At 28.4% G+C, this 19,809-nt stretch overlaps 1 protein-coding gene across 1 annotated transcript; it reads left to right on the top strand.

Annotated features, from left to right (window-relative positions):
• The first annotated feature begins 17,208 nt into the window (after positions 1-17,208).
• LOC114406656 (two-component response regulator ARR9-like) lies at positions 17,209-19,426 on the top strand. The gene is made up of 5 exons (XM_028369422.1): positions 17,209-17,677; positions 17,788-17,897; positions 18,064-18,141; positions 18,624-18,694; positions 18,802-19,426. The coding sequence occupies exons 1-5, from the start codon at positions 17,572-17,574 to the stop codon at positions 19,181-19,183; spliced, it is 747 nt and encodes a 248-aa protein (XP_028225223.1). The 5' UTR covers positions 17,209-17,571; the 3' UTR covers positions 19,184-19,426.
• The last annotated feature ends 383 nt before the right edge of the window (positions 19,427-19,809 follow it).

Raw genomic sequence — 19,809 nt, 5'->3', positions numbered from 1 at the left:
AAATTATATAAAGCAATTAGAATATGTATTTTTAACACAAATCTATTTATATAGTTTTAATATTGAAATAGTAAACTCATTTAAAATTGTATGAATATTTTTATTATGCATAATTGATATAAAATTCAGATGTATAAATATTTTTACTATATAATATTTTTAATAATTGAATTATATAAAATTATTATTTTATATAATTTTTTAAAAATAAAATATGATTCTTAAACCCGTGTACTACTACAATTGCACAAATTATATTATATGATTTGGTTCTTTAAAATATATAATTTTACATCATAATTAAATGTTTTAATTTGGAAATTTATTTTATCTTATATTATATTAATTTTAGTATGCTATGATATATAATATAATATAATTCATTAGAAATCCTTAATAGAAAACTGATATAATATTTAAACAAAATATCACTTCTTTAAGTATTTATTACAATTAATATTTTTTTATGATTAGCTAATATTGCATGATTATGCTAGGAAGAAAAAAATATCTATTATTAGAGAATTTGATAGTTAGTATTTTTTTTCTTGTCACATGTAGAGAATTTGAATTATTTTTTATTTCACCCTTTGAAATTACCAAAACTTTTAAACTTAACGTAATTAAAATCCTTTTCTTAATTTATTAACATAAATTTATCGTATAATTTTATAAATATTTTAAATAAAGTAACAAATATCATTAAGTCTATAATCAAATTTCTAATTATTTTAAAATTTTATTTTGGTAACTTCTGTAAAAGTCAAAGTTATGACTCAATTTTAAAATAAAAATGTATGTTTTATCTAATTTTAAGTATGAATTCTCATATTTAAAATAATCTAAAATGCAACTCAAATCATTCTCGTTTCATTTGGAATTATATGTGATTTAAGAATTTAAACTAATTTATAAAACTGTATGTAAACTCTTTTTGTTTTTTTTTTATTCTGATCAAACTCTTTTGTTAAGACCAACATTATATTACATTCTGATGAAACTAAACTCATATCTCTTTTATCAAGACTATATAACATTACTTTGAACTTATAACATGGTAAACGAAAAAAAAAAATCTTTGTTATGGACATTTTGGTTCAAGAAAGTCAGTTTATCATTATAATTGGTATATTTAATAATTGTTTTAAGATGCACGTATTACCTTAAATAATTTAAAATAAAGAAAGTATTAAAATAACAACTGTACAAAATCAAGTGTTAATTTTATTTATTTTCCATTTTATACTTTATTTATTAAATTAATGTATTCATATGACCGTTCCGTAGTCAACATTAATAAATTTAATTAGACGTTAACTAGCTAGATCATGACCTACTATAGAACAAATATATTTTTAAAGAGAATCTTCTATATGAAGCATTAAAGCCAAATTTGCAACCACTAAACACCAAATTTGTATTTGCAAGGTTAAATAATCTTTGTATTTTGGCGAACCATTTATTCACATTTTATTATTATTATTATTATTATTATTATTATTATTATTATTATTATTATTATTATTATTATCTGCTAGTTGTAAGACCAGTCTTAATATTTGATCTCGTTAAATAAATTTAATTATACAAATTTGTGATTTTTATTGATCCCAGTTACATATAAATATATAATTGATCATTTTCTTGAAGATTATCGAGCTCGATGTCTCGATCTGAAGAGCTTTAGAAGTGGTAAATATTTTTTCTCCCCTTTAGATTGTATTGCATGTACAATGCACAATAGTTATATTCTTCTAACAACTTTTTTAGAATAGTTATGTCAATAATTTTATTAATTCTTCTAATCACATGCCAGAACAAGACAACGAAAAAGGAAGGGAAGAGAAAAGAAAAGGACGCTTAAAACAGAAATGAACTTTAAGCCAGAAACAAAGAGAAAAAAAAACTTTATCCTCATCTCTCACCTTGACATACTTCATAAGAATATTTTTATACATTTGCCTCGTGGTCCAAAATTGATTAGCAGCATCCAAAGAGTAATTGAATCACTCTACTCCTATAGTAATGTGCCTAATAGCGATGTATAACTAACTATATCTTGAGATTTCCTAATTAATTGGTATTTGGCTTTATACTTAATTGAAATATATTTTAGGTACCTTGGGTTTGGAATGGTGTGTGCATGATCATATGCCCATGATATATACTTTAGACCTAATTTTATGTATAATAATATATAATTTAATATTGAATTCATGTGTTCCAATCTTTGGATTGAGTATTTTTATACCTTCTCTAAAAGAGATCTCAAAGTACAACCGGATCTCTTAAACTATTCAATTAATTGGTTGGACCATTCAATGTATCCGGCTTTAAACAAAATTAACTATTCCATTAAAATCGTTAACTTAATGATACTATAATTAGTTACACCTGCTCAAATATCATTCTGAGCATAAATCTTTTATCTATTAATTTCTTTAAATTTTAAAACTCTTCAGATCTTTAATATTGTTTTTATATTGCTCTTATAAAATGCCCCCTCCCCCCACGGTGCAGTGTTCCACATGAAAACAATCAAAATTTTAAACCTAAAAATATATGAGTCTCATAAGCAACCGAAAGTTTAAAACTAGGTGGCATACATGTTTTCTCGACACCGTTCGTCGTATAACGTAATATCGTGATAATGAAATCGCAAACACGAGCGTGGTTAGTGTTAATTATATATATATGTTATAGCTAATTGAGACGGCACATCTTATTCTTATTAATTAATCATTTTATTTTCCATTTCATTGATGCATTATGTATGTATATATGCTACGTGATTGGTCCACCATGTCTAGTCACGTCAATAAAAGTTCTTGAACACGTCGTATGAATTAACTTGAAGTATTTCATGATACTGTACACAAAGGTTCATATTTCGCGTTACAAGTCAATTGATAAAACATGATACGTATTTTCGATCTTAAAAATAGTTATAATACTACTAACAAAATCTTATTAAAAATAGTTAATCCTCGCCTTTTTTATTCATTATTTTAACATTTATAATTTAATTTTCATGTCAAATTCCTGCCCGTAATGCTTAATGTTTGAGTGCATTATCCTTTCATTTCGAAATATAACGTCACAGACAAAAAAACAAGATGAAAATTATAATTGTTGTGTCCGAGCCTCCGAGGTAAGGATGTAAATTTTGACCGAACAATGTATAGATTTGATTGAAGTGTATTTTTTTAATAAGTGTATGTATTTTTTTGTCGATTGAGATTCGATTTTATATATGATGATAGTGCAACGGTTTGACACGATTGAGATGTCATAAACAAAAAATGGATACTTTTAAAAGACATTGTAATGTTTAAGTCAATAACTATTTTATAAGAGAGACCATATGTAACAAAAAATTTCCTAATATAGGGGTCTGCAGGGACATTATCACATTATCACTGCAGGGTATCCTAGCCATTCATATTATATTATTCATCTACCTTAAATGTGTTATTCTAAATCATTCACTAATGGTGTATAAGGTGGCTTTAAAGTTTGTTACAACTAGGGTATCTTCTCCTTAAGTCAAGGGATGATGTAGCATGTGTAAAAAAGGACCAGAAGGAGGTAACTGATCAACGTGAAGCTACTGAGGTTAGTTTGTTTCCTCTACGTGATCATCTAGGCTGGCCTCGATCATCTTGGGTGGATTGGGATTTAGTATTGACTATGTTTTGATCGAAGTGTGTTCATCATTTATTGAGATAGGGGTGTACGAACAGTGCTGCAACACTCTATTATGGTTGAGATATTGTGAACAAGACATAGATACCTACAAAAACCACTCTGAAGTATAAGTCGTTATAATTTTGTTAAGAGTAATACCATATGTAATAAATATTTACCTCACATGGACACTGATTTTATTTATAGTAGTTTTAGATGGACTAAGTTTCTTGCCACAAGGCCCAAAACCTTTCGAAAGTAATATTATCCTATTTTAGTATAAGAATATAGTAACTTCATATTGAAACAAATTTTACTGTTGACAAATGTAAAATATGATATAAACTTTGAACAACAGTACTAATTAATAAATTGGCTTTGTCTATTTCTTTAAATCGAAATGGCTTGTTATACAAAAAAACAAACAAACTTTGAGCCCAATCCAAAACAATAACAATAAATCATAGAATACTGGTAACTTGAGTGAGGGAAAAGAAATGTATACTATCCAGTGTATTGGGAAGATGTTCACAAAAAAAAAAAAAAGTTATTGAGAAGATAGAAATGAATTAATGGAGGGGTCCATGATACAATATATAAAGCCTTACAATAGGGAAGAAAGTAGGAGAGGGACCATCTATGGTCTATGCAATATATGTTGTTAATTTTCACTGCCTTTCTTTTCATACTCTTCATCCACGAGTACTGACAAAAGAATATTGAAAACTCCTTAATTCATTCCTTCATATATACATATTTCAATACGATGAATGCACCGTACAATGATAACCTTATTATTTTATTTTTATGTTAAAGATTTAAAATTGGTAAATGCACATGTTTTTGTTTGCTAATCTCAAATGTTGATCCTTTGTGAAGACTAACGAATATTCTTTATTCGTATACGCAAAATCTTTAGGCTATATCTTAATTTGTATTGTGATGCCCTTACCGAAATCAAATCAATGATAATTACGGGGACAAAAGCCTTGTGAGTATTTCGATCCTTAAACATTTATTTATGAAATTATTGAAAGCATAGAGAGGCCTGGATAAGAAAAAAAAACAATTTGTGCACGTGAAGAGGTAAGAAAGAAAGAATACTCCTAAAAATGTTTGGACAGTTTGTAGAATTCTTAGTAGCAAATTAAACCTAGGAGTGGGCATAGTCTTTAGGTCAGACGAATCAATATAACTTTGATATCATTCTTCTTTCCTTTATGTTATTTTTATTTGTCTTTAACTAGGGAATTTAATTGTGTATATCATTTGTTGTTCGAGAACTTGTTTCCTAAAAAGCCGTTTTATATCTTTACAAGACCATCCAATCGTTTTACATTCTATATGTTGTTTGAGAACTGCTTTGCAAAAGGTGTTTAAATGCAATTCGAACTTCTTATATTATATTTTTGTGTGTTCTACAAATTTCATTAATCTAATTATTAATTTTTTTCATTAAAAAATTAAATCTATTAAAACGCATGTAATTATAAATAAGATTTATCAATTAATTTATATTAACAAATAATATATTTATTTTAAAATCTATTTTATATTAGTTACAAAATTACAAATTTATGGATATACAATTTATTTAAAATTTAGTATTTATGATGATTTTTTTTATATATATAGACCTATCCTCTAATGAAGACAATCTTACTTGAGCTATACCACTATGAATGATAAAATTCTCCTTCTAAGTATTTAACTTAGTTATAAATCAAAAAGTAAAATTGAACTAATTTATTAAGTTACAACAATCTCATGTTAATTGATTTACATAATTGATCATAATATATGTATTGTGACTAAAATAATATGACATACATGTTTATTGTACAATAACATGATAGTATGTAATTTTTAAAAAATATATGATATTATATAATTAAAATGTTAATAGATAGTTCATAGATATATGGACACATACAGATAATAAATTTAAATTAAATCTCACCAAAAGTTTAATTTTTATACATTATTAATATGAAAATTTTATATTACCAACTAATCAAAATTATGATTGATATAATTTTTAAAATAATTAGTATAAAAATCAATAAATAATAATTTCTAATAGATAGTCATGTGAAAACCCTTTAGACCATTTGTATATAAACTATTTACTATTTTATTTACTTTGTGCATTACTCTTTTTATGTAATATTTTTTATGCATTTAATAGTCATACACTAATAATTACACTAATATAAAATAATCTTACATTATTAACAAATAAAAGATGATGATAGTTATAATCAAACAACCTTATTTTTTTACTTATATGTTCGGTTTCACTTCTTTTCATTCATTTTTTATATTTCTCTTATTTCCTCACGTCCAAACACAACGTAATTATGGTGAGTTGTGAAATAAAAATAACCCTAGTATATGAAATAAATCACTCAATCGAAGTGGAGAGGGTGAAGAATGGGCGTGGAATGTGTCTGACCTGTGAAGAAGGAAGGGAATCCATAGCCATATATAGGCATAAATAACAATGGAACGTTTCAGTGGACAGGATCCCGATAATGATATCTTGGTCTGGGACTCTCTGGGCATGTAAAAAATGGCAGAGACCCTATAGAAGCAGTGGTAGGGACCAAAGTGATGATGGAAAGTAACCCATTGGTTGTTGCATCCTTTTATGCTATATCCCTGCTTGCTGCAATGCAAATGGACTAGGACTACACTGTGAGTCTGTGACTCTGACTCCCCCACTTTTATTTTAACACCCTTTACTTTTTCTCATTTGTTCTTACTACCTTCAGAATTTAATAACTTGAGTAAAAATTCTGAAACAAAAAAGTTTTTGTTTGGCTAGATTATTATCTAAATGTTTGTAAACACAAAATTATATAAATATTTACATTGTGAATCATCAAATGCCTGTTTTAATCACCACGGAATCTAAGAGGATTTTAATCAGTTAGTTGAATAGAATATGTGAATATTGTAAATTTTTTGGTATCATATTTAATTCTTATATTTTGAGTTAAAATTCTAAGTGTCCAGATTAAATATTTAGAGAATTTTTTTACTGTTTATAATAATATTCATTGATTCATAAATATATTGTCTTTCATGAAAAAAACTGTAATTAGTAAAAAAAAATTGCGTAAGTTAACTAACAGTAAGTTGTTTAATCTTAAATGGTTTTGGATTTGAGTTCTCCCTTCAAAATTTTAGCCCACCACCGTCATTCAATCAGTTCAAAATTTAAGCTGGTTGAGTGACAATACCTAGTTGTTGGTTTGTTTTGACAAGAGGGAATTGAAATCATGATATCATCCGTGGATACATATATCATATTGAGTTGTACATATCCTCTCGTTTGAGGGGGAAAAAAGGACAGAATATAATATATTTTTAAGACACTAATTTTTCTAAGCAAGGAATAAACATGTATCATAAATTGTGCAAGAATCGGTCTCTCTAACAAATAAAACAATTAGTATTTTCGGTTCCTTTTCCGCAAAACATTGGGTTGTTACATTATAAAGTAAATGAGATGGCAACATGAATCTGCTTCGCTGGACATTGGCTTAGGTCGGGTCTAACAAAAATAACGATGTAGTCTATCTAGTTTTGTTTAGAAAACTGCGTGTGACAGATTGTACAGTATGGATGAAACACCAAAGCTTGTCGGGGAATCAAAGTCTACCAAAGCGACCAAAATGGGTAAAATCAAAGGGTAATAGGTTATGATTATTGCGTTTACACGACAACATGGTTAGCCCACACATACATGTTACATGTATATGTGCTACTACGTTATGTTATTGTGGTGTAGTAGTTGTAGTTGTACTTCTAGGAACAGAACCTTCTTCCCCCTTCTACTCCTATAATTTTTAGATTTGTAGACGTAGAAGAGAAAGTAGGGGGTTGAGTTGAGTTGGGTTGGTGGATGAAGAGAGAATCAAATTTGGGATTAGACAGTTGGTTTGTTTGTTTGATATGCCTTACATTATATTACATTACATGTGATTCCCAAGATTTTTGTCTTGTAAGTTTCCATACCTATGCCCCACCACGCATTCATATACCACCATCACTTTATTTTAATGTAATAATATATTTGTTTTTAAAATAATACTTTACAAATACTTCACGTGTATAAGTAAAAATTGCACATTTCGTATTATATGCTTGGAATTTTGTTTATTTTGCATTCAAAATTCTTATGTATTCTAATGTCTATGAAGACTATGATTATTAGTTTTTCCTTTTATCTTTTAGTATTTGTTCATATATAGCACTACCCTTTTACTATATATTTAAGGGATTTATTAATATATATAGTGTTAAGAAAATAGAGCATATATGAATACATCATTTGCAACTTTTACGAAATAAGTAAAGAATTTTAGTGTTGTGTGAACGAGAATTATTGCAATGTACATCTATAAAGAATGATATTTTGTGTTTATAATTACACGAAATAAGTTACTTAGGAAATTTATAAATTTTAAATTTGTAATTAAACAGCAGTCAACTTTACGTACTTCTCAAAAGTTGTTAAATATTTCTTTATCTCATTAAAAAATATTATTTTTTAATCAAATGATGCTCTTCTGCAATGAACATTATATATTATTGATAACTGCCAAATCTGCGTTAATTTAATAGTTATTTTTGGTTAATAATGAGAATAATTTCTTCACTTTACTATTATTTTTAATGAAATAGCAAAAAAATTAACATCTTTGTAATTTTTTATTAGTAGAAGTAAAAAAAAAAAAAAAAGATTTCAAGTGTTTTAAAGAAAAATTAATACAAAAATTGAAGAAAAAGCCTTGAAGAAGAATTGAAAGAATTAGACAGTTCACTCAGTGCACAATCTCGCTTAACGGGCAAGTTCAAGCTTAGGCATGCAATCTCGCTTAACGCGCAGTCTAGGCTTAATGTGAAGAAGACCCACAAATAAGCCCAAAAGCGCTTAGTGTGAAAAGTAGGGAGCAACGGGAAAAGACACATTGAGTATTAGAGTTCTCTAGTGAAGAAATCCAAAGCCTGAGCCTCTCTCTGAGGGGAAATCCTCTTTCCTTGGTCATTCTTCCCTTTCTTGCTTCTAGTCATTCAACCCCTTCTTCCATCCATATTAGTCCCTGAAGTGTAAAGTCTCTCATGGTTATAAGAGGCTAAATCCCTTTTGTTGGGAATCTGGAGGTCAAACTCTTGTAATGTAACTCTGCTTTTCTATTATTCTTCTATGTACTTTTTTGTTATTATGGTTTGATCATCCATTTAATGTTTAGAAGGTAATGCATTAAAAAATGGTTATTTTCTAAAGAAATGGAGAAATGTATCTAAATAAATTCATTGCTAGAAATAAAGTGACATTTATTTTGCCTAGTTTTTGCATCTCTTATCTTAATGCGATTTATTTATTTTATCTTTGCAAAGAAATTTGGGGGATAAGAATAAGTAAACTAGACTCTTCTTGTAGGAAATCAAAGATAGAGTATCTTAGTAGATATAGATGAAAACACAAATTTCATTAGATAGAGAAAATCTTTTACATTGGATTATAAGTAGTTTTGATATGCTAGACTCCAACATTATCACATTCTGAATTCATTCTTTTACATTTAAATTATTGTTTACTTTTCTTGTTATCTTTTTCTTTTCCTTTTACCCTAATTTTCACACTTATAATTCCTTTCCTCTTCTCTCTTTTCTAATTGTTCAATAATTGAGTTTGCATCATTTTAAGTACAACCAAAATATATATGGACTCGACACTTGAACTCCCATTTTAGTTTTATTACTTGTGACAAATTGGTACTTTTGTCAACGAGTTAACAATTGTTCAATATCTAGATATACAATTTTCTTAACAAATTTTTATGTGATGCATTTTTTTAAAGTGTGTACAGTTCCAAAATAAAAATTTGAGTAATATTAAAAGATAAGACTAATTTAGAAGATAATATAGAAAAACATATTTTATGTAGTTAGTTAACGACAATGTAAATGAAACTAATTATTTATTTTGTAACTAGAAAAACTAATGATTTACTAAACTTCTTCAAAGATCAAATCTTTTCTCTTTTAAACATCTGCCAGTAATTGTTTTGTTTTATTTGTTATAGGCTACTTCACGAGTAGAGTGCTAGGATGCCGTAGCTTTCTTGGTATCGTTAGAGGTCAAGGGATGCCATTTGAAACTTTAACACTCAAGATAATATACCATGAAGTAACGACTAGTTTGTGTGAGAGAAACACATAAAATGAAAGTGGTTTTGATGGTATTTATAAGATTGTATAGATAGCATGTTTGGTGACTTAATAACATCACTCTATAGTGTTTCATCGTCGGAGGAGTGGTTGTGATTATAAGTTACATCAAGTGCTTTCTATATGCAAAGTCCATGTTCATGTTAGAGGTAATTAAGTGATTTCAAGATGTGGGTACTTGATGAGCTTCCAAGTAGATAAGGTTTGAGATTTAGACTGAGGTGGTCATCAAGTAAAGAGGTTGAGTACTTATTTGGTGAACAGTCCGGTAATTAGTAGTTTTACTTTACCAATCTGATATAGGATTTTTTTTAATGCATGTAAAGGTATTGGAATTGCTATATCCTTAAGTAATGAACACTGTATGTTGGTTGGTGGGAGTCAAACTAGACAAGATTATCCAAGCATAAGACCTATCTAGAACAGTAACTATGTTCTATGTTCATTTTCATTTCAAAGTAAGTTCTTGTGGATAAGTGTTAATGAAAGTTGAATTAATATATGCAGACAAGCCGTATCTCACATGAAAATAATCATTTATTTTATGTGAGAATGAGAATAATCAATACTAATCGTTAGATTAAAATAAAATATCACATTAAAACATTTTAAATTCAAATTCAAATTTTATTTAATCATAAAATCTCTAAAAGATTTACTAAATAAGAAATTAAATATATTTAATTTATGTCATCTTAAAATATCTCAAATTTATCACCATCATAATCATCACTACTGTCATGACTGTTTTTGTCACAACTGTCATGTGTACCACTACAACCATCATCAATTGCCACCACCATCATGACTGTTGTCACTGTTATTTCAACCATCACCACTTGATTGTTGTCGTCACCACCAACATGATCTCTGGTGGTGGTGGCAGCAATGGTGAAGATCATGTTAGTGCTAACAATGGTGATTATGATAGCAATTACAGTGATGGTTGTAGTGACGATTTTGACATAATTTTTTTATAGAAGACATAATTAAATCATTAAGATATTTGATTTCTTGCTTGGTAAATCTTGTAGAGATTTTACGGTTAAATAAAACTTTAATTTAAATTTTAAATATTTTAATCTTGACATTTTATTTTTTTAATCTAATTGAGATTGTTCATTCTCAAATAAGATAGTTATGTGTGTGCGCGTGTCTGTGCGTGTGCATGTGTGTATGTGTGTTAATTTGAAATTGATAAGTTTATTTGTTGTTTGGTTAATCCTTTAGAGATTTCATAATATATTAACTTTTAATTTGAAATCTTAAATACTTTAATCTTGATCCTTGAAATTTATAGGTTTGTTTGTTGTTTGGTTAATCATTTAGAGATTTGGTAATATATTAACTTTAATTTGAAATTTTAAATATTTTAATCTTGATCCAATGGTTGTTATTAGTTGTTCGCATTCTCACATTTAAGATAGTGTTATCACAAGAGTTGTGCTTTCTTATTGAGAATATGAAAACAATTAATAACAACCATTAGATTATGATTAAAAATAATAGACGATTGAAATTATAATATTTAAAAATTAAAATTAAAATCTAATATAATATTTAAATATCTAAAAAATTCATCGAACAAATCACATCCTAAAATATCACAATTATCATTAACCTATCATTATCACCACCTCCATCGACATAACCATCATTAGTATCATTATCGTCACCACCTCCACTATCATTATTGTTGAGGATGTCGTTGTTGTCACCACCACCACCCCCGATGACGACGGTCATTGCAACGACGATGGTGACTGCAATAATAATCATGATGGTGACAATGAAAATCATAATTGTGATGAGTTAATTAAGATATTTTAAGGATTAATAATTGAGGTTTTTATAGATTTATTGTTGTTTTAAAAATTTAATGATATATTAAATTTAAATTTTTTAATATTTTAATATACATCAATCTCATATAAAATAATATTCTCACATAAATCATAATATATATATAGACACAAATGTTAATTAAATAGAACATCTCACACAACCCCCTCCCGCCAACCAAAGTTACACCCCCAAATATCATTCATCAAAAAGGAAAGAAACAAGAAGCATGAGGGAAAAAAAACAAAACCCATAAGTTGAATTAACATATAGAATTGCAAGAGATGTGGTTTAATCGATAAGTTATATTTTACTTTACTAGGCATTACTTTTATCATTTTTTAGAGGTGAAGAAAAATTTAAATTTAAATTTAAAAAATATACATAGAGAGAGAAATATGGTCCGCTTAATTTTATTTTTGTTTTCTATTTTCTATTTTTTGGTTTTCACTTTTAATTAACATATCTATGAATTTATTTTTAATCTATTTCATGTTTTTAAATATTTTAATATAATAATAAGTAAATAGATTAATTCCATTTCAAACAATTTTTTCTTTTTATTCCAGGGATAAGAAAGAAAAAAATTATTTATGTTTTATCATTTTCCCCCTCCTCTTCCTACTTTTCTATTCACAATCAAGTGACAAGTTGATCTAATTCTCTTATTTTCTCTTTTCCAACTTGTCTCATCTAATTTTCTCTCAAACCAAATAGTCAGATTTGCAACAGATTTGTTCCATACCCAAAATTAAAAATGCCAGCACCTTGTTGTTTGATTCCAAATAAAATGAATTGGAAAACGAAATAAAAAATAAATAAACTTGTAGTCATATATTTTTCTTTAATTAGAATGACCGATAAATACAAATATATTTTTTTATCCTCATTACATTAGCATTAATTTCTCAAATTTTAGTTTTTTTTATCATACTAAAATCTACTGGCACTCACACCATTACACCAATAATACATTTAATAGCTTGGTCAAACTGAAGTTCACCAAAGAAAAATGTAGAATTTAATTAATTTCGTGCTCAAGGAATAGTATTTGAAATAGTAGTAGTATTGCTTTCAAGATCAATAATGGTATAGGATTCGCTCTCCTGCACTAAATCTTCTCATTAATTAGTGTAACCAAAAACACTGTCCATAAATTGCCCTTCAAGTGGTTTCGATGACTTTAATGAATGTATGTTGATACTTTTTAAACATCAATGGCAGCAAATGCTGAGCAAAACTTCAAAGTTTTGGTCCCCTATTTCATGGAATATTGCATGTGAAGATGTTTATATGGCTCTAGCTTGAACGGAAAGGAGGACCCCCTCCTCTTCTTTTTCTCAATAGGGTTGCTGATCTAAGCTTGCGTATGGCTAGGTTTAACTTAATGATAATAGCTTTTATAAGCGTTGACCTTTGGTCTTCATTATGTACTCTGTCTATGCATGATTCACTTTTTAATAATCAAAACTTAATTACCAATTGAGTTGGGTTTAGTCAAAAGATTTAATTAGTATTTTATAATATAGTGAATTAAAGTTTGAATTTCATTATCAAGAGAAGTGTTGATGTTTATTATCCGATACCATACCTCAAATAGAAATGGAATTATCTGTGAAGGAAAATATTTGAAAAAAAAACAATTTAATTTCTTTAAAATTAAAAATAAACCATTTTTAAAAAAATTAAACTGAACTAAACATGCTGAGCTGAAGTATCTCTACTCGCTGAATATAGCCCTTTGAGTAGTAATCATAGAAAAAAGATACTTTAGCATGTTTGTAAAACTATTTTGCACTATATATCAATGTAAAGCCTAGCTATTTTCTCATATAACTATATTTAGAAATTCCAATTTTAATTTTAATTCTATTATGTTAAAAATATAATTCTGAAATAAATTTAAAACTATAAGACGTCACTAATAACGGTGGTCAAATTAAAAAGACTGAAGGAAACAATGATTAAATGTCATCAAGAAATTGTCATAATAATTATAGACAAACGATAATGGTTTATGAAATATGAAAGCAATGAAGATGCGAAATAATAAAATATAACATTAATTATACTTTTTTTACTGCAACATTAATTATGCTTAGATATGATTTATCTTTAAAGTCTAAGCTAATGACTAGATGTAATATAAACTTTGTTTTTAAAATTAGATTCATAACTACAATTAGAATTCTAATATACAAATTAAATAAGAAAATTAAAAAAACATGGAAGACCAATTCAATTTTAATTACAAATTAAACAATTAATATAAATCCAATTCCATTTGAAAACGGTACCCAATGTATTGTTTTAGCCATCTAAACAAACAAAGAAACCAAAGGTTTATGCATTTTGTTTTATGTATTCACTTGTAATTTTGAATTGAGAACTAAATCTGACGATATGCAGTCATTATCATGATTTCACCACACATGTCACCCTTAAGGTACTGTAAAACGAATCATTTGGTATGATTTTATTAATCTTGCTATTGGATTTAAAACAGTGAGTGCATATTAAAGATATATAACAGTGAGTGCATAGTAAAAGTTTGCTATTTTCACAAAAAAAATAGTCAATGGTACATGTAGTTATGAAATTCTCTTATAAATTTATAAGCAAATCTATGATACCTTATTGGATTAGATTTAGTTAACTTATAAGTCAATTTATGAATAAAAGTGGTTTAGGTAGTATATATGTATCTAATTTATTTATAAAAAAAATGTTTTAACATTCAGTTTTATATTTACGCAAAAAAGAAATCAAAGAAATCAAGTTCATCACAAGCTAAATGGTTGAAATCTGAAAAAGATTATCTCTAAGGGAACATACCTATAGATCTGACAAGAAAATAAAAGATAAAGTCAATCTCGATCGATATAGTGAATAAAGATTTATGTTTTCCACGTTGCTGATTTGGGACAGAATTATTTTCTTTCATGTAAATCATTTGCGTCCTTAATATTATGCATCTAACTTTCTTGGATCTTTCGACAAAATAACAAGCATGGACGACGGGTAATAAGTTAAGGGCCAGAATGATCAATGATGAACATTCCATCATGCTTTCATTTAAAATTTCATAAATTGGTATGAACATTTGACTCTTAAATTCAAAAAAATAAAAATGACATCAATGAAAATAAAAGAAAAACAAAATTAATTTGATAGTCATGGTCTTGGTCGTGAAGCGTGGTCATAATGAATGGGAGAAAAGAGGGAGAAGACATTAGAAGATTTAGGTGAATTGTCCCACTAGTTAGTGCCTTTTCACTTTATCGTTTTCTCGCATGTGCCCCGTTTTTTCTCCCTTAAACATCAATAGGTCCATACCATCTATCTCATAGCAGAAAAAATATACAAACATTTTTGTACAAGTGTGGAAACTAATCATATAAAAATTCGATATAACACATACACGTATATATAGCTAATGACATAGTTTTCTTTTTCACTTCTAGAGAGTCAAAATAATTCTAGATAATTTCTCATATCAAGGATAGCGTAACGCGGTTTTCAATCATGACCATATTTGAAGAAATGGGTAAGATATCTATTTTGGTTTGGCAAACCAAAAACAAAAACCAATGACCCAGAAAAACAAACGTGGATTTTAGATAATTCAAAGAAAAAGGAAGAGACAGATGATGATGATGATATGTGTGAATATTTTTCGGTAAGAAAAGTATATATGAATACTATAACTTATTATTGAAAGTTTTAAAAAATAATTTTCATTCACTGTTAGTGTTATTTTATTGGGGTCTATAGATTTTATTTTTTTAAAAAATATTCTCTTACTTGTTAATTAAGAAATTAATTTTTTAGGTTAAATCTCGACATCGTTTAATTTATTAATATAATAACAGTTGAAACTACCGCATAAGGGTTATTTATCTTTAGAAGAATAAAACAAAATACATATATCGCTTTTAGATTACAAAAGTTAACATGTTTACGGTTTTATTTATAATTTTGTATTTCCGAGTGTATGCTTGTCGTTTTGTTAGAACAGTCGTCTTAAACAAGTATGTTTCTTCAAGGATATTAAGAGACATTTTTCTTCCTTTGAGTCCGTTGAAACGCATGTAAACAAAAAATTAAATACTAAAATGTGCGGCAAATTTATTGCTACTAAATTCAGCCAATGACTTATGAAAGTCCTTTCATTACCATCTTCCATTGATATTCAAAAGGGTCTGAAATAAATCATAGTTTGTTCAAATTTTTAAGTATTTTAGCTACATAAATGATAAATTGCATATAAAAAAAACTTCTATAATCAAACTTCTGATGAAGTTTTTTATAAAAAAAACACAAATGGTATAGGCTGAGCATGACCCCCATGAATTGGGTATTATTTATTTATTATTTATTAGAAGCTGATATGGTAAAAATAAAATAGAGGTTTTGATATTATTATGTTTTAGGTTAATAGTTTAATGAGTTTGAGCATATTAAAGAGAAAGAGAAAGAGCGATTTATCATATGAAAACTTGGAAGAAAAAAAAATCATATGAAAACTTAACAAGTATGAGTGTGTCTTTGATTACGAGATTATATAATGCACGTATATATTATCTTGTTTTATTTTTTAGAATAAATAAATTCTTATTTCCATATCAACGAGTTCACATGATGTGATTTTAGGAAATGTGTATAACATATGTCCTATCAAATGCAAATTTAATCACATATTTGGACTGTCGTTCAAACAACTCCAACCTTTGTTTGTAAAAGCATTTCCTTCTTTACTTTTGCGATGGAGGAGTATTAGACTTTGAACTGTTGTAATTCCAAATTACAATACAAACATATGCAAAGTTAATTTGAGAGAAATTAAATTTTAATCTTTTAAGTAAGATATTAGATAATCATTGATGTAGCCAATAGATACTTTGCTCATATAACAAGCCGCCAAAATAAAAGTATGTGAAAACTCATTCAACTATTAATAATAAAGAAATGGTAACAAAAAAAATCTTAAATTTATGTGACTACCTTATTTGTTTTTTTGGCTTTGAATAAAACAAAATTAGTTGGGTAAGTGGCTCAAATAGAAAAAAAGAGTGGTGGATGGATGTGCATGACATGAAAGATGGTTAAGATGCATGAATTAGATAGATGGATGGGCATGGGAAGCAAATCTTAAAAGGGAATCAAAAGAAATTGGCCTCTCTTTGCCACCACTCTCCCCCACCTGCCCAAGATATGGTAAGCGCCACATGATTTCACACCCAGGGGAAAATAAAAAGGCACCATTGCTGACCTCACCTGTATCTCTTGAAGGGATTTTTATGGCCCCACTTTCTCTCTCCTCTCCCTCTCTCTCTCTCTCCTCTTTTGCCTTCATCCTACTTTCTAATTTTTTCACATCCCATTTTCTCTCACTTATGTTGTTATATACATATATAAATAAAGGGTCACCTCCCCTCTCTCAACCCTCAACATATTCACTAAGATTTATTTCCTTTATTTTATTCATTTAATTATTTGTTCCTAGTCTTTATCTTATAATAATTTTCGCATTGCTTGCCCGGTAATTCAAGATCAACTTGGAAAATTTGCAAGATTTGGGATGAAATCTGGTCGGATCTTGCTTTGTGGGATGGGGATTTTGGTGGGTCTTATTTCAATACAAAGCTCTTCCTCTTCCTCTTCCAAAAATCCCATCTCTTTCTCTTTTTTTTCATCATAACACAAAACACAAAACATAAACCTTTCTTCCAACCAACCCTTTTTTCCAATTCTTTGTTTCTTCCAAAATCTTCAATCCAATTTTTCACCTTTTCACAAATGGGGATGGCTGCAGCGGAGTCACAGTTTCATGTCTTGGCTGTTGATGACAGCATCATAGATAGGAAACTCATTGAGAGGCTCCTCAGAACCTCTTCCTATCAAGGTACAATCTTTTAGGCCAAACACACCAAAATCTGAGAGAAAAATTTGATCTTTATTCTTTCTTATTTACTATTTTGCCTGATAAGTAGAACCCTTTTTTCTCAATGGCAGTTACTACAGTTGATTCTGGTAGCAAGGCTTTAGAGTTTCTGGGGTTGCGTGAGAATGATGAGAGCAATCCAAGTATACCATCTGTTTGTCCCAACAACCATCAGCCTCAGGTATAGTGTGTTTTTTTGGTTAGAATGCATAAAAGGTGTTTTTTTTTTTTGTAATTTAAAAATTTTAACCAACTTGTTGTGTTGTGTTCAGTGTTTATTTTTGGCCACAGATCAGTTTCTTTTTCTGGGATTCTGAGATTGTTTTTGGCTTTTTGTGTCTTTATAGGAGGTGGAGGTGAATCTTGTTATAACAGATTACTGTATGCCTGGCATGACAGGCTATGACTTGCTTAAGAAAATCAAGGTATGCTTCTTGCTTTGCTTTGGTTTCTATTCCTGTCTCATCTCTCTTTTATTAACCATTTTATTCTCCACCACTTTTCTTCTCAGTTTTTGTAGCCAAGATTGTTTTTCCGTTTTCACAAAGACCCTTGTAGAGAGATCCATTTTGAAAGTGCATTCATTCCGAATTTGATGTTGTTGGTTAAAGTTGTCAAGTTGGACTTAGTTTCCTTACCACCACAAAATTCATTAGCAAGTGTAATAATCCTCCTGGAATAATTTTTCCATCTGCTATTAGTTTTCCACCCAAAAACAAATCAGGTTCAATATGTGATGGAAAGATTTTTCTTTCTTTTCCAAAAGGTCCTACTTTTAGTTGCTGCTGGATTTTATTTGAGTGAAAAATCGTTTGAAAATCTATGAAATATTATGTTCTCACTTGTTCCACCTGGAACCAACAGGCTCAAAAACTTAATTAGTATTCTCTCTGATGTTATATTTCAGGAATCTTCATCTTTGAGAAACATACCAGTGGTGATTATGTCATCTGAAAATGTGCCTTCAAGGATTAACAGGTAAGAAAGAGAACTATTTCTGTACTTTCTTTATTTATTTATTTTTTTTACCTGTGAACATTTTTATGAAGTGAAATTCTGATTAATATCTGAAACTGGCAAAACAGATGTTTGGAGGAAGGAGCCGAAGAATTTTTCTTGAAGCCTGTGAGGTTGTCAGATTTGAACAAGCTTAAACCCCACATGAAGAAAACCAAGTTCAAAGATCAAAAGCAAGAAACAGTAGAAAGGTTTGAAGACTCAGAAGTTCAACAGCAACAGTCACAACAACAAATCATCATCCAAAATGAGCATCACCAAGCACCAAAATTACAAGTTCTTCAGCCAGAGTCAGAATCAGAGTCACATCCACAACCAACTATTGAACAACAGCAACAAATTCTACAACAAGCCAACAACAATAACAAGAGGAAGACCATGGAACAGGGCCTTTCACCTGAGACTGACAGAACAAGACCAAGATACAGTGGCATAGCCACTGTGGTATGATCATAAAAATCATTGGCAAAAATTTTCTTGAATTTCAAAAAATGTAATTCTCATATAACTTTTTTTTCTTTCTTTTAAAAACAAATTAACTCAAGTGTTGGTTAATATAGGCTCTATAGGAGTGTAATAGAGTTGTTTCCTGTACACATTTTCCTGGAAATATTTCCTTCCAATTTTGCTTCCCCCCAATATAATGAAAAGGAAAAAAAATATTGAATTGAGTAAGAAATTATCAGATGATAAGTTTCTGGTCTTGATGAATTATGATTACTCCGTGTTAACAACCAACAACACGCCTAAATTATTCTTTGATTGAAACCTGTTAACAAAATCCACAAAAACACTTGATTCTAACAAATCGCGATTTATGTTTCGGCAGAGTAGATAGAAAATGAATCGAGATAAAAATTAAAAATAAAAATAAAAATAAAAATATTAAAGTGTGAGATTCATTTTGTTTTACTATTTATTTTATTTATTTTTAGTTTACGAAGAATGTGTATATGCAAACGGTATCAATGAAAAGGGGATGGTTAATTTAATAGTAGCATGAAAAATCAACGTACAAGGATTCCACTAAGGTAACAACTAAATTAGTATGTGGTGGATGAAAGGTATTGATTTGG

Source organism: Glycine soja, chromosome 3 (genome assembly GCF_004193775.1).
Source record: "Glycine soja cultivar W05 chromosome 3, ASM419377v2, whole genome shotgun sequence".
Taxonomy (NCBI): domain Eukaryota; kingdom Viridiplantae; phylum Streptophyta; class Magnoliopsida; order Fabales; family Fabaceae; genus Glycine; species Glycine soja.
Note: the sequence above shows the minus strand (reverse complement) of the source record. Positions and strands in the feature narration are given on the sequence as shown.